We start from the raw sequence: 15,787 nt of genomic DNA, 5'->3' as shown, positions 1-15,787 counted from the left end.
GCCCTGAGCTGTCAGCATAGAGCCTGATGTGGGGCTTGAACCCACAAACTGCAAGATCATGACCTGAGCAGAAGTTGTGCACCTAACTGACTGAGCCACCCAGGTGCCCCTTTATGTTTTTAATGTTTGTTTAATTTTGAGAGGGAGAGCACGCCCGTGCAAGCAGAAGAGGGGTAGAGAGAGAGGCAGACAAAGGATCCAAAGTGGACTCTGGGCTGACAGTAGAAAGCCCAGTGCGGGGCTTGAACTCATGAAGTATGAGATCGTGACCTGAGTCGAAGTCAGATGCTTAACTGACTGAGCCACCCAGGCGCCCCTAAAGTTTTTTTTTTCTTTAAGTTTATTTTGTGAGAGAGAGCGCGTGCAAGCTTGAGCAGAATAGCAGAGCAGGGGTGGATGTGGGGGGCGGGGAGGGGAGGAATTCCAAGCAGCGGGATCTCCAGTCTCACAGTGTAGGGCCTGATGTGGGGCTTGAACTCCCAAACAGTGAGGTCATGACCTGAGCCACAATCAAGGGTTGGACGCTTAACAGACTAAGCCACCGAGGTGCCCCTTATATTGCTTTTTAAAATACAGTTTATAGGGGAACCCAGCTGGCTGGCTCAGTTGGTAGTGAGTGCATGCAACTCTTGACCTCAGGGTTGTGAGTTCAAACCCTACTGTGAGCATTAAGCCCAATAAAATATAGTTTATTTATATTACATAAAAAGATAATACTAACAGAAAAATATGGAACAGTGAAGTGGATAAGCAGTAAGAATTTTATAATATTCATAGTTAGCTCACAGAAGGAGAAAAGAAAGCCTAAGCTACATTTAAATTATACACACTTTATGGGGTGCCTGGCTGGCTCCGTCGAAAGAGCATGTAACTCTTGATCTTGTGCTCATGAGTTCAAGCTCCACATTGGGAGTAGAGATTATTTAAATATTAAAAAAATAAAAATGTAAGTAAATAAATTATACACACTTTAGAGATTTCCAAAGAAAAAGTACAGAAAAAAAGTATACAAACCTGTCATATTTTTGGGTCCATGATTCTTCTATATTTTTAAATCTATTCTGATCAAATTCTATTTCCCATTGCAAGGCATTTATTTCCTATAGAAAGAAAATAGGACTTTTCATGGAAAATTACTACAAATAAATCATTTCAGGACATTGTAAATAGCTGAAATAAATCATTTAATCATTTAACAGAAATAGGTTAAAGAGAAACTAATTATTGTTCAAAAAGAGTTTATGACATTTAAAAACACGTACAACATGCCTCTTTAGCACTCAAGAAGAGCTTTGCCAAAGCTTACTTACTATGAGAAAAATTTCACATTGTTTAGCTTCAAAATTTGCTTCTCAGAACCTAGATTCCTCATCACCCCTACCCCCAACCTATACAGACCCAGAAGCAAAATCCATTCCTGGGAGTGTGAGCCCAGGACACTCCCATCGAGGGAGGGTTCAGGAGGAACAGAACAAGACCTTCCAAGGTGACTCCTTACTACTATTTTCATGACAATGAGGTGGTCAGAAAGAGGCAGGCTCTGCCAAGCAAGCAGAGAAGGAGCAAAAGAAAAGAAAATTTATAGTAAGTGTCAAGCTTCCTACTACCTTAAAATGAGGAAATAAAAGAAATCTTAATTGTTTGCCCATGTAACAATATGTTTTGGATTATAAGTTCCAAAAGGGACGGGACTGTATAAAAAAGCACAACAAACAGACATCCATTAGTCTTGTGGTTTTTAAAGGAAATGCTATTTGAAAGCTTGGTAGTTTGAACAAGTCTACACTAAAAGTGGCAAATACCTTCTCCAAGGATCTCTTTTGTTCCATAGTTTTTTGAAGCATCACTTGAGTATGACTTGTGGCTTTGCCAAATATTGCCTAAGAAAAATAAAAATCATACCAGTATACATTAAATTTCTCATCACTCCTTTATGCACAGTAAGGTTCATATTTTTATTCTAAGACTAGAAAACCAGAGAATTTCCACAGAGACCACCTTTTATGGAGAATTTGATAGTTCAAAAGTCAGCAGATCTTCTCTCGGCTCTCCTGATGAATAGAGTGAATGAATGAATGAACTTTCCACACAAAGACTGGTACATGAACAAATAGAGCAGTGTTACTCATAACAGCCCCAAAGAGGAAACAATGTAAGTGCCCATTAACTGGTGAATGGATACACAAAATATGGTATATCTACACAGTGGAATATTAGTAGGCAATAAAAAGGAAGAAAGTACTGACACGTGCTACACCATGCAGGAGCCTCAAAAACATGTTAACTAAAAGAATCCAGACACATGTCGTATCATTCCATTCATATGAAATAGAAAAGACAAATCCAAAAGACAGTAAGATGACTGGTTGTCTAAGGTTGGGGATGGGAATGGGGAGGGACTGCTAATGGATTAGAGGTTCCTTCTGGGGAATACTGGGGAAATGTTCTAGAATTAGACTGGTTAGTCTAATTAGAGATGGTTATCCAACTCCAGTAAGGATAAATTAATTGTATGCTGAAAACAAGTGAAAATTTATGGTATATAAATTTTACCTCAGTAAAAGTTTTAAAAAAATCTACGCCTTCAAAAAAGCTATTTTAAGCATAGGCGCTTTTGTTTTAAAAGATAAAACCATACTACCTAAAAATTTAAAAATAACTTCTTACCATGCTTTGAAGAATTTTCAGTGCTTCTTCTTTACCCTCAAGTTGTCTCTGAGACGCCTCAAGTTCAGTTTTTAAAATTTCTACCTCCTAAGTAGAGAAGTAAGATTAGTCTACCCATCTGCAAGATGTGCAACCCCAAATGTGGACAGTTTACATGTAAGCTCAGTGTGCACTGACTCTCAGCACTTTGACCTTATAAAAGAGGTTTGAAATTCCTCCACTGTTCATAAGTGGCCCAGGCAGGTTTTACACTGAGACTCTTACTATCCAGTTGTAACTAAAAGTCCAAATCTTTTGCTTTTATCCTTCTAGACCACACAGCTAATAATCTGAAAAAAATCTTTAGAGCACAAAAATAAGCACATGATCATCCACAAAGCTATAGTAGCTATTATCGGTTGAACTGTCCTCCCCACCAAGTAAAGATATGCCCAAATCCTAACTCCTGGTACTATGAATGTGACCTTATTTGGAGACAGGGTTTTTGCAGATATAATCAGATTAAGATGAGGTCATACTGGATTATATAGGCCTCAATCCAATGACTGGTGTTCTAAGACGAGGGAAATGTGGGCACAGACACAAAGGGGAGAAGGCCACGTGACAGTAGAGGCAGAGACTGGAGTGAAGTGGCTATGAGCCATGGAATGCCAAGATTGTCAGGGGCAACCTCCAGAAGCTAGGAAGAGGCAAAGAAGGATTCTCCTCTAGACCTTCCAGAGGGAACATGGCCAGCTGGCATCTTGATTTCAGATTGCTAGCCTTAGAACTGAGAACAAATCTCTGTTGTTTTAGCCACCTATTTGTGGTGCTTTGTTACAGCAGCCCTAGAAAACGAAAATGGTAGCTTTCACCAGAAGTCACACACACACACACACACACACACACACACACACACACACACACACATACACACACACACACTAAGATGGGCTTCCTCCTTCCCAAAAGACAGGCACCCCGCATAGAAATTCCTACTGCCAGCAGGGCCTCAGAGCACCAAGAATACTTTCTGGTCTTCTGATTTCAAAGAGGTTAAAATAAGTCAGCTTATTTCAAGCCTCACGCACAGGGAAGACAGATGGAAGGAAGTTTATAACTGTTCTCTCCAGGAGCAGATTAGAAAAGTCATGAAAGATTAGGGGTGAGAGGTGAATTGGAGGGCATATTTACGTAAAAAGCTTTCTTGAGAGATGAGGATAAGAAACAGGAGGCCAGTTCAAAGTTATGAGCTTTACACTGTGGCTCATGCAGAATATGTGGAAAGCCAACATTGCCTTCCATACAATTTTAGCATTACTTAAAATATCCATCAGTGGGCTATATTCTCATGAGAATTTTTTTTTTAATGTTTATTTAGTTTTGAGAGAGTGTGTGAGAGGGGCAGAGAGAGGAGGAGACACAGAATCCAACACAAGCTCCAGGCTCTGAGCTGTCAGCACAGAGCCTGACGCAGGGCTTGAACTCATGAACTGTGAGATGATTACCTGAGCCGAAGTCAGACACTTAACCGACTGAGCCACCCAAGTGCCTCATGAGAGTTTTTATAGAAGCCACAGGACTTACCTCTAAAGTATGATGAAGACGTTGCTTTAATTCGACATTTGACAATTCTGAATTAGAATCTATTAAGGGGGAAAAAAAACACTTCAATACATTCTTTAACTAGTTGAATACAGCACATCTGTTTATAAAATATCAAATGCAGCTTTGTGCCAAGAGGAAAGAACTGTAACAAACCAAATAATGGTAAAAATAGGTAGCTTAAAACATTTCACAAATGAAAAGACACATACTTTTGAATAAAAAGACTTTTAAAAAAGGAGTCTCTACTAAACTGTTGTTAACGAATTGGTTAATTATTACATGCAAAACAGTACTTAAAAACATGAATGTTGGTGAGTGAAATAAATTTTGGTGTTTGGCTTAAGTTTGATCAATACAGTGATATGAATACCTAAGAAATAACCTGAATTTAATTTCTTTCCAAGGAGAATGACTAGAAGTCTCCTGTAACTTCAGTTATTCTCTCCTTAATGTGATCAATTGACACATTAAACTGAGCTTCCCAGGAGCTTCATTTTCATTGTGGTCTCACTGGCAATAGAAAAACATTAAAGTGGTAAATTGCAAGCAAGAAGATTAAGAAGAAGTAAAAGGAAGAAAAGATTTTTTAGAAAGAGTATTTTGAGGGACATTAAAAACTTCTCGAAACAATTTTTTTCTTTGCTGTTCTGAACTTTCACTATGGCGGTTTCCAACGCAAAACCTAAATCTTGGTTTTACTCTGATGACGGGCTCCAAGGAGGAACAAGTGACACTGGTTTGGCAATGACATGTTGTGTTGTAGTAATCCTTGTGGTAGGCAGAGCAAGGGCCCTAAAGATGCCCACATCTTAATCCCCAGAACCTGGACAGACATGGCAAAAGGGACTTTTCGGTGTAATTAAATTAAGGACTGGATTAAATTAATTACCTGGATTATCCAGGTGACCCCACTGTACTCACAAGGGTCCTTATAAGTGAAACAGGGAGGCAGGAGAGTCAGTGTCAGGGTGAAGCAGTATGAGAAAGACTTGAACAGCCAATGCTGCCTTTGAAGATGGAGGATGGCGGCCATGGGCCAAGGAATGCAGGTGAGCTCTAGAAGCTGGAAAAGGCACAGGAATGGATTCTCCCCTAGAGTCTCCAGAAGGAATGCAGCCTTGCCAACAACTTGGTTTTAGCCCAGTAAAACCCATTTTGGACTTCTGACCTATAGAACTGTAAGATAATAAATTTGTGTTAAAATTTTTAAGGCATTAAATTTGTGGTGACTTGGAAATGACCTATTAGCAATAAGAAACCAATACAATATCGTTACCTAGGACCAGGCTAATTTGAGATAAAAGTCTGTAACCCAACAACACAGGAGCTCATACTTTTACTGTTACATATTTATATCCCAGTGGTTTCCTCATATTTTTATAAAGGTATTTTAGCATCATGTACTGTTTTCAACATCTTGCTTGCAAAGCAGAACCCATCCTCTATACATGATGAGGAATTAAAAGAATAATATGTAAATAATCCCATGCTAATTTCAAGAAGGATTCTGAAAGATGGTGATAAAATCCCCATCTGCTACATGCTTTTGGCAAATCTAAAACCATGTTTCTTACATTATTTTCATGTTGTTCTAATTTGTGTCTGTTCCACTCTAGTGGGGGAAGTTTTACTACATGGATTACAAAAGATTCAGCCAGGTAAAAGCTGTGCCACCATGTAGGCATGGAGTCACCCCTGGACTCCCAGCCATTTTGGAGTTGTAATATTCTATCACAATGTGATTCTGAATTTTGTTCTTTCCTTAATAAATGGCATACTTGATTTTGGGTTATGATAAATTATGATTCATTTTTTGAGGGGCACCTGACTGGCTCAGTCAATGGAGTATGCAACGCTTGATTTCAGGGTTAGGAGTTCAAGCCCCACATTGGGTATAAAAGTTACTTTTAAAAAAGATTAATTTTTAGAGGGAGGATTTCATGACATTCCTAAAATAACCAGAAGCATACATGTTCTGCCTGGAATACTCCTTCCCCAGATAAGTACCAGACTTGGGCATCAGTTCACTCCAGTGTTCAAAAGCCACCTCCTTAGAGAGGTGACCCTGGCCTGATCCTTGCCTGAAATAGCATGCCCCGACCCCTCCAGATACTCACTATGCCTGCATTTAACTACTGGGAGATTTATTTTTTCTCTCCTCTACTAGAATGTGAACGGTCACATGGAGACTATTTTGTTCACTAATGTTGTTCCCAGAGCCTAGAACTGCCCCTGGCACCTAACAGGTGCCAAATAAATACTTGAATAAGAAAAAAATACTTGAATAAGAAAAAAAAAAAAAAGATAATGCACACCACTAAATCACACACCCACAAAAGCAAGGTAGGTAATCACTGATATCACTAACATATCTGTATTAATGCAGAATAACTACTGTAGTTCACAATTTGTGCAATACTTGGAAATGAAAACATGAGTTACTTTTGTACTATCACCAATCCCAAGAGGTGAATAAAGATGAATTCTCAAAATCCACTACAGTGACCTATTGTCATGTGTTGCAAGGGTGAAGGCACTGATGAAATCCACAGGGGAGAAGAAGGAAGGAGAGGGATCGAGGCATTTTTACCAGTGCTACTTTGTCGTCTGTGGTGGGAAGTGCTGGACTCTTCAGGGTGTGTATCTTGGGAGCTCTTATGCCTGGAATACTGAAAAATGGCACCACTTCTTTCTTCCCTCGTTCCTGGAAAGGGGGGAGGGCTAAAGTTCTTTCCATCCGATCTTTTTCTAGATGTAGACAGATGTGAAACTTGCACTTCATAAATACTGCTGGGCCTTCTCCCGAGGCCATACCCTAAGTCGCCTTCTGCCATGTCATCGTCCTCGGTTTCCCAGGTCGGCACCTCTGCCTCACTCGGCGGCCTCACCACCCTGCTCATCAGCCAGATGCCGTATTTAACATAAGGAAAAACACGGTATCTGTGGTTAAGAGAAACAATTTAAAAACCATCAGTATAATAAAGTTGGGGTTTCGAGGGGAGAAAAGTTTCTTTCTCTATTATACAGGCACGACTGTCCCAGTGATGCATCAGCACACAAACATCTCTTGCAATCCGGTTCAAGATGTTTAACATTTAAGGACTTTTTAGGTAGGAAATGATCAGCCTCTTATTTCAAAGACTGCAGTGAATTGTAAGGAAGCAGGAAAACCTTTTACTGAATCCAGTAATCTACTGATCAGGATAAAGCAAATCAGACTTTGCCAAGGAAAGAGAAAGGGTTTGGTTTTCACCAGCCTAGGAGCTACGTGAAATTCAGGGAATCCCTGCAAAACGGAACTTGCAGGGAGTACATAGAGCACCCTGCCCCTGTCCCTTCATGGCCTTGCGTGCACTTCAGGTGCTCATGGCTCTTACAGCCTGTCCTATAGCCCTCTGTACTATGGGAACATCTTCTGTTTTTCTGCAGACACAGCAGGGTTTTTCTACCTGAGACGATGATAGGTGGGAAGGAAGTACCCCCTCTCTTTCTTTATCAGACTGTGTGTTCAAGGCCCTCCACTGTTTTCACAACACAGCATAGAAGTCAAAGTGCTTTTGATGGCTTGCCTCTGACTGCATGCCCTCCTAGGCTGGCCAACCTGGCTGGCTTCCCCAGCGTTCCTGGCACAGAGCTGGGGTTCCCTCTGGCTGGAACACTCTTCCCCAGACAGTTGCTCAACTGGTTCCTCACCTCCTATGGGTCTTTCCTTCAGTGACACCTCAGTGACTGATACCAGATCTAAAATTGCAAACTCCTCCTCCTCCTCCTCCTCCTTCCCTGATTTATTTTTCCCCTAGCACTTAGGGCCTTCTAACATACCCCTCCATATTTTACTCATTTTTCAAGTCACACCATGAAAGGCAGGAGGTAGTACAAAAGTGGGAGCCTAGCAAAGCCAAAGGTGATTCTGCCCTGCCTATGATGCCTCTCAAAAGGCCGAGCGACCTAAAACTTTTCCTCTGCCAGAGCCCAAACCTGCTTAAGATGGCCCAAAGTGGAAAGTAAGGTCCATCACTGGGATCATCACTGCATTCCCAATGCTGAAAACAGTATCTGAGACGTAATCAGAGCTCAATAAATACTTTTAAATAAGGTGAATGAAGGAATAAACAAATTCCCTTCCTGTAGGGCAGAAAAATAGTCACCTCGGCAAGACTCCAACCTGAATACTGGGAAGCTAACTGCCTGCCCTTCTTCCCAGAGGAAAACATTCCAGATAAAAATGCCTTACAGAGAAATTACCACCACTGAGCCCTCCCCATGTGGAGACGAAGGACCACTGTAGGCACCTACCTGTTGGCTGCAGAGCACCTTAAATGCTCAGCCTTGTTCTCTTGTACACAGTAGTACAGGAAGAACTTTCACCACCAGGCATTTCAGAATAGCTGTTTTGCTGTAGTTGTTTAGAAATATCTCATCCCTTTCTCAAGATTCATTTTTTATTGGTTTTTTTTTTTTCATCTTTATTTTTGAGAGACAGAGCATGAGTTGGGAAGGGACAGAGAGGGAGGGAGACAAAGAATCTGAAGCAGGCTCCAGGTTCTGAGCTGTCAGCACAGAGCCCTGACACAGGGCTCGAACTCACGAATTGTGAGATCATGACCTGAGCCGAAGTCAGACACTTAACAGACTCAGCCACCCAGGTGCCCCAAGATTCATTAAAAAATAAATAAATAAATACATAAATACATACATACATACATCTGACATCTCTTCTAAATATATCCTGCTATTTAAATAATTGCTTACCAGGACTTTAAAAAAATAATTAAATCTTAAACTTGCATTTTTTTAGTGAGATGTTTCTCTTATTCTTCCACTCTTAAAACCACACAAATGGGGCACCTTGGTGGCTCAGTCGTCTAAGCCTCCAACTCTTGATTCTGCCTCACGGTTTGTGAGATTGAGCCCTGCATCAGGCTCTGTGCTGACAGTGTGGAGCCTGCTTGGGATTCTTTCTCCCTCTCTCTCTGCCCCTTCCATGTGCTCTCATGAGCTCTCTCTCAAAACAAACAAACAAATAAACAAACTTAACCACCCCCCTCCCCCTACACACACATAGTTGAAGAGGTTTCTGTTGTTTTTAGGGTTTAAAGTACCATATTCTTTCAGTATTTGAAAGCCAAGGCCCTTAAAGATTCGAAGACATAACATCATAAAAGAAGGTAAATGGATAGAAAGACATTCAACATCAGTAGCTGTCAGGGGATTGTAGATTTAAACTACAATGACAGTCTGTTACATACCAGTGTCAATTCTAAGTATTGCTGCGGATATAGACATACATAGTAGGCCGGAGTATAAAATGGTACAGCCACTGTGGAAAATTTTGGTAGTTTCTTTTAAACAAGTGATCCAGGGAAATGTAAACATATGTTCACACAAAGATGTATGGATGACTGTTCACAGCATTACTCAAATGGGCTCCACACTGGAAACAACCCAGATGTACAACAGAAAAACAAATTGTTAAGTCCATACAACAGAATATATTCAGCAATAATGAATTTCTAATACATGTAACAACGTGGATGAGTCTGAGAGACATTATGCTAACACAGGAAGCCCATCCTCTGTGAAATCCTGGCGAAACTAATGTATAACGGACAACGGATCAGTGGTTGCCTAGGGTGGAAGGCTGACTGCAGAGTGCAGGAAGGAACTTTTGGGAGGTGGTAGAAAAGTCTTGGTTTTGACTTGTTTTTTTTGTGTGTGTTTAAACACAAAAAATAAGGGACCTTTAACTGCATTAGGGGACAAGATGAGAACTGTGTTGATCAATTATATCCTCCTAGATAAGCAAATTATTAAACTGGATGCTCTAAATCAGCAAGAATTTCTTTTTCAATGATATAATAATAGCACTTGTTGCTTCTTTTCTGTGTGCTAGGCACTATTTTAATGTTTTTCTTAGATTATTCCATTTAATCTTCACCTTTCAAGACAATAGTGTTATTAAATATAGACGGTTAGCTAACGAGAGGTTGAACCAGATTCTGAATCCTGACTCCTAATGTCAGAGACACTGTGATACTCTTAGCTACTGCTTTCTGTTACTGGAAGAATCTGAATGAGCGTTACATCAGAATAAACCACGTTTCTATCATTTATGACATCAAACAGTACTAAAAGTAAAAATCTTTTTTCCCCCAAATTTTTATAAAATCATCTTTGTTCCTTTACAAGTTTATTTCCTAAATAAGTAAGTTTTTCTATTTTTATTCATCAAGATAGACAGGAAATAATCCCTAAGGAGCTATGTTTTACCTCTAATGCAAACTCCTGCTTATAAATGCACTCTCACACCTTTGTTAAGGAGGGTAGCTCAGGGCTAGGCAGCCAGCAGTGGAGAAAATGGAATTGGTCAACACAAAGGAAAAAAGTAGTAAGAGGAAAGAGTAAGCAATCACAGGATTAGCTAAGAATATGTATGTAATTTTTTGGAAAGGTCATCTGAGCTTTATTGTACATCAGTGGTCCGTCCTGGAGCCTGCGTCTTAGCATTCCTGGGGATGGTGGTCTTGGGGCCAGCCCCAACCCCAAACCCAAATGCCCCAGCCCTGCCCAGCTCCCAATCCAGTGCTGGGTTAGCATGCTTTGGGAGTAGGGAGGGGTGGGGTGACCAGAATTCTTGTCCACAAAGCCCAGGTGGGGCTCGGTCCTGGGACCCTGGGCTCCTAGGAGGTGGGACAGGGTGGGCTCTTGGGATAGGAGAGCCCCCAATCCTCTGGAGCCCAGATCCTGGCCTACACAGGGGCCCAGCCTGCTGAGTGGGGCCTGGCCTGGAAGATTCTACAGGTTGTCTGTTGGAGCAGCCATGGATGAGAGCATGGCACTCACTCCAGCTCATTCTCCGGTGCAGGCCTGTCTCATCTACTTGCCTGGGGTCACAGCCCCCATGGCTGTCCCTGCCCAGCAGCATGTGTTGCAGGCATCACCTGGGCCTTGGGTAGCAGCAGGCTCTGGTGGCTGGGCTGTGTGGCTAAGAATATTTTTTAATGTGCCACATAAATTCAGGTATCATGGTCTGGTCTTTCTAGCCTTTCTGCTATTCACAGTTAACATAATGAGCTTTCCCATGATCCAATACTCTTACTGTTTTAAAAAATGTAACTTTGGGAACTGGTGGCTGTATACTCTCCCCTTTTTTATATACTTAACATTAATAAACCAAACGACTTTCAGAACACATTTCTTCTAAGAAAGGGAAAATGTTAGAAGTTACTAATGTTCCACTCAGCCAGTTTTAAATATATTCAATGTTGACAACCAGGGAGGCCCAGCAGGATGTGTGACAGAGAAGGCTCTGACTCAGGAGGTCTGAGTTCAAATTTCACTCCACCACGTGCTGCTCTGTGATCTCGGGCAAGTCATTTAACTTCTCAGAGCATGTTTTCCAATCTCCAAAATGAGTTTAAGCATTACTACTTTATAGGGTTATTTTGGGAACCATTGATCTGATATATTTCAAGTCAATGTTTATTGACTTAGAGTTTGGGAGTATTAGTCCCATTGTTAAATGGGAGGATTGGACAAGATGTTTTGGTTCTTTAGGACTCTAAAATTATGGTTCTGGATCATCTTTTCCCAGTGTGTGCCCCATGGGACACTAGTTCTTTGGACTATTAAGTGTTGCTAGGAATAAAAGGGTCCTTCTGGTTTTATTTTTCTATGCTAGTAAAAGCTATGCATGACTGGCCCAAAATTACAGTGGAATTTTGTGGCTCTTAGTGGAAGAGCCAGAACTAGAAGCCCTATCTCTGGCTCCTGGCCCGGTGTTCTGGTCGCTTGGGAAAGGCCACAGGATGAACCAATTACAGACAGTGAGCAATCTTCCTACTTCTGCACTAAAACAACTCTCTGAAAAGGGACCACTGACTTCCTAATTGCTAAATCCAAGATCTAGTCTTGCTCCTGGGTCTCCTCCACCTGTGCAGAAGCTGTGGCACTACTGATCTGCCACGCCCAGGCCCCTGGTTGACCTTAGCCCCTCAAACCCTACAGGAATGAGGAACCACCCCATGTCTGCCTGCTCAGGCTCCTTTTCCTCTTTCTGTCCTGCTCTGTATGTTTGGCTTCCAGTATTAAACACACACATTTCCAGCTGGATATCCTGCCAGCAATTCAAACACAGCTGTTCAGGGGTGCCTGGGTGGCTCAGTCGATTAAGCGTCTGACTTCAGCTCAGGTCATGATCTCGCATTCCGTGAGTTCGAGCCCCGCGTCGGGCTCTGTGCTGACAGCTCTGAGCCTGGAGCCTGTTTCAGATTCTGTGTCTCCCTCTCTCTCTGACCCTCCCCCATTCATGGTCTGTCTCTCTCTGTCTCAAAAATAAATAAACGTTAAAAAAATTAAAAAAAAAAACAACAAAACACAGCTGTTCAAAAACAAACTCACTGCCCTCCCACTCCCACCCTAGATCTATCTCATCCTGAGTCCTCTATTTCTGCAAACATTTCAACCATGCTCCAAAACACCCAGGTCCAAAACTTTGGGATTTCTCTTTTCCTTGATCCCTTCAGATGCCAAGATGTCTAGGCGCACAAAATCTCCTGAAACCATATCCTTTGGATATTAACTTCACAGCCCTGGCTGGATTTCTTATGAACTCTTCCAGGTAAAACCAATAGTCCCCAAGCCATCCTATACACTGCTGCTCCAAGCACAGATCCAGAGATGCCCCCCCTCTTGCCCTAAAACATTCCATGGCTCCCATTCCATAAAGTGTCACCCTGTTACCTACGAGACTCATTTTTACTTCACATGTCAGCTGTCACTGCTTCCTGGACATGTTCTGTGCTTCCATTAAGAAGGACTGCACCGGGGTGCCTGGGTGGCTCAGTTAGTCAAGCGTCCAACTTCAGCTTGGGTCATGATCTCTCTGTTTGTGGGTTTGGGCCCCACATTGGGCTCTGTGTTGACAGCTTAGAACCTGGAGCCTGCTTCAGATTCTGTGTCTCCTTCTCTCTCTGCCCCTTCCCAGCTTGCACTCTGTCTCTCTCAAAAACAAGTAAACATTAAAAAAAAAGGACTGCACCTGTGCCCAGGCCCCCTCAGGGCAATCAGTCACCTTCAAGTCTGCTGGTGCTCATCTCCACGCCAGGAACGCTGACTCCTCTGTAGTCCCCCACAGCTCATGACAGCCACTCCCCCCAGCAGCCTTCCTGACACCCCTGAGCCAGATGTGATCTCTGAGCTTTCCTAGCTCTGTGTTGTACCTTTTAATTTTTTTTAAGTTTTTATTTATTTAAGTAACTACACACACAACACGGGGCTTGAACTCATGACCGCTCTCACAGAAGACCCAGGCAGGCATCCCTGTACCTTTTTAATAGTCCTTTTTCCTGACATGTGTATTGCACACGCCCCTACAGTAGCTCGATGTATCCTTAACTCACTGACCTGTCCAAAGAACGGTGACAGACCGAAATGAAGAAACAGACTCCTGCCCAGAAATCTTGGACTAGAAGCATCCACACCCACTAGCGTGACACTTGCCCTAGCAAACACAATGGTCAAACAGACACCCAATTCCTGTCAGGCTTGGCAAAGAGGAACTAACTTGAGCCCTCCCTGGTGAACAATGGCCTGCTACACAACACTGCAGCATTATGTTTTTAAACTTTTTATGAAAATAATTTTAGATTTACAGTAAGTTGCAAAGAGAGTGCAGAGCTCCTGTATACCCTTTGCTCACACTCCTCTAATGTTAACATTCACCAAAATTAGTAAGTTAATATTGACACATGGAATTAACTAAACCACAGACTTTATTGGGATTTCCGCAGTCATTTCTACTGATGTCCTTTTTCTGGTGCAGGACACGTATTTTTAAGGCTCAATACTAATAGGAAAAAATAATAAAGGAGGAGAGGGAAAAGGCAGAAACAGATTCTTTCAAACCTATTACTTTTTTTTTTTTTTTTTTTTTTTTTTTTTTTAACGAGACGAGACCATTAAACTAGCGTTTAGGGGAAAAAAAGCAACCAGTGGGCCAACTTGTACACAACCTGCCGGGTTTGCACGAATCTGCGCAGCCCGGGTCCCGGGTCCTCCCCACCCGCCGTTCCCACCAGCCCTGCCTGACCACGCGCCTCCGCAATGCCCGTCGCGGGGACCGGACCAGGGGACGGAACCAGGGAATCCCGCCGGGCGCCCAGGACCCCCACCGCCCTCGCACCCCACCTGGCGCGCTCACCTGGCGCCGAGCCTCCCCGCCGCGCGCGTCGCCGCCCTCCAGCCACGTGACCACGCGCGCCGCCGGGACCGGAAGGAGGGGCGAGGCCGCCCGGAGCCGGCCCCGCTGGTCTGGTCAGCTGCCTGCGTGAGCTGGTCGGTTGGCGCGGGCGATGTTGGCTCTGTCCGGCTGCAGAGCCTGGGGTTTGCCCCCTACGAGCCACCGAATTAGAAATGTTAGCGCGGAGACCGAGAGACACAAGACCGCGGGCGCTCAGTAAAGGTGAAAATGAGATGGTGCAAGCATGAAGTGTGTAGGGGGTAAGGGACAGAGGGATCCGAGCTGAATCAGTTCAGCGGCGCAGGTGGACCGCAAAAGTAGGCTTTCCGTACTAAGAAGCGAGGAGGGATTTAAGGGCGAGAGGAACTTCTGGGGCAGAGGCGTGGCTGTGGGAAGGAACAAGAGGGGGGCGGAAAGAGCTGCCACTGGGAACTGATTCCGTGGATTTCTAGAGGGGGGCCATCCCCCACCCTCCAGAACGTTCAGAGTCCGTAGTGATGAGGGAGCGTGTGGCAAGCTGAGGGCTATAACAGCGCGCGCACACAGACCCTCACACACCCTCCAAGGTGGGATACGTGTGATACTCCTCAGATGCCCATGGCTACCCAAGACCAAAGGAAAGGAAAGCAAATGGTTGACTGACTGATAGAGATCACAGTTATGCAGGACAGGAGCCTCCTTCATTTTACATATAACTTAGTAAACTGCAAGGAAAACACAATCTTATCCATAGTCTAATCTCCAGAAACCTATAGACTCGGTTTCCTGGAGCCTTAATATCACCCTCATCAAGATGAAAGGGGTTTCAAGTGCTTGCCATGGTGATGTGGGAAACAAAGGCAAATGAAAAATTCCCGTATTGCTTACGGCCCACTGACAAGTCCTTGAAGTGGGCAGAGTGACCTCCTTTTAGGAGCTCAGCTGCCTCAATGATGGTACTTTGCTGGGGATAAAAGGGAATCTTGCTTAACATTATCCTGCGCCCTGTCCCTAGGATCCTGTGAGTCTTCTTAAACACATAGAAATTCCTTTGCAAACCTCTTTTATCTTTACCCCCTTCCCCCCCCCCAAGTATATGTTGGCAATTATACTCCAAGCATATGGCTCCTTATACATATTTGAAGGGTCTCATGTCTGAGGTTTTACTTAACAGTAATAAATGTTTTTCTAACAACAGCTAGCCCCTCAAGGTCCTGGAAACCTTGCTTCCAAAACACTGTCCCTAACCCCATCCCAACCTGAAGGTATATAATCAGTCACTCCTCACAACCCCAGTGCAGCTCTTTCTGCCCA

At 43.1% G+C, this 15,787-nt stretch overlaps 2 protein-coding genes across 3 annotated transcripts in view; one reads left to right on the top strand and one right to left on the bottom strand.

Moving 5' to 3' along the window:
• CDK7 (cyclin dependent kinase 7) overlaps positions 1-4,886 on the top strand; it is a 62,024-nt gene extending 57,138 nt beyond the window's left edge. The window contains exon 12 of the mRNA XM_040451524.1: positions 4,659-4,886. Coding sequence (XP_040307458.1) covers positions 4,659-4,666 — 8 coding nt within the window. The 3' untranslated portion in view covers positions 4,667-4,886. The remainder of the gene's footprint in view (positions 1-4,658) is intronic.
• Positions 1-14,847, bottom strand: part of CCDC125 (coiled-coil domain containing 125) — a 31,403-nt gene extending 16,556 nt beyond the window's left edge. The window contains exons 1-6 of one of the 2 annotated variants that reach the window (XM_040451483.1): positions 14,456-14,847; positions 6,845-7,194; positions 4,234-4,292; positions 2,668-2,754; positions 1,803-1,880; positions 1,015-1,100 (exon numbers count right to left, since the gene is read on the bottom strand). In XM_040451483.1, coding sequence (XP_040307417.1) covers positions 1,015-1,100; positions 1,803-1,880; positions 2,668-2,754; positions 4,234-4,292; positions 6,845-7,154 — 620 coding nt within the window. In that variant the 5' untranslated portion in view covers positions 7,155-7,194; positions 14,456-14,847. Of the gene's footprint in view, positions 1-1,014; positions 1,101-1,802; positions 1,881-2,667; positions 2,755-4,233; positions 4,293-6,844; positions 7,195-8,550; positions 8,724-14,455 lie in introns of those variants that run through there. The other variant, XM_040451491.1, reaches the window with a different exon arrangement.
• Positions 14,848-15,787: the final 940 nt, after the last annotated feature.

Source organism: Herpailurus yagouaroundi, unplaced genomic scaffold, assembly GCF_014898765.1.
Source record: "Herpailurus yagouaroundi ecotype Mexico unplaced genomic scaffold, PumYag 29, whole genome shotgun sequence".
NCBI lineage: Eukaryota > Metazoa > Chordata > Mammalia > Carnivora > Felidae > Herpailurus > Herpailurus yagouaroundi.
The sequence above is the reverse complement of the archived record's forward strand: the minus strand, read 5'-3'. Positions and strand labels throughout refer to the sequence as shown.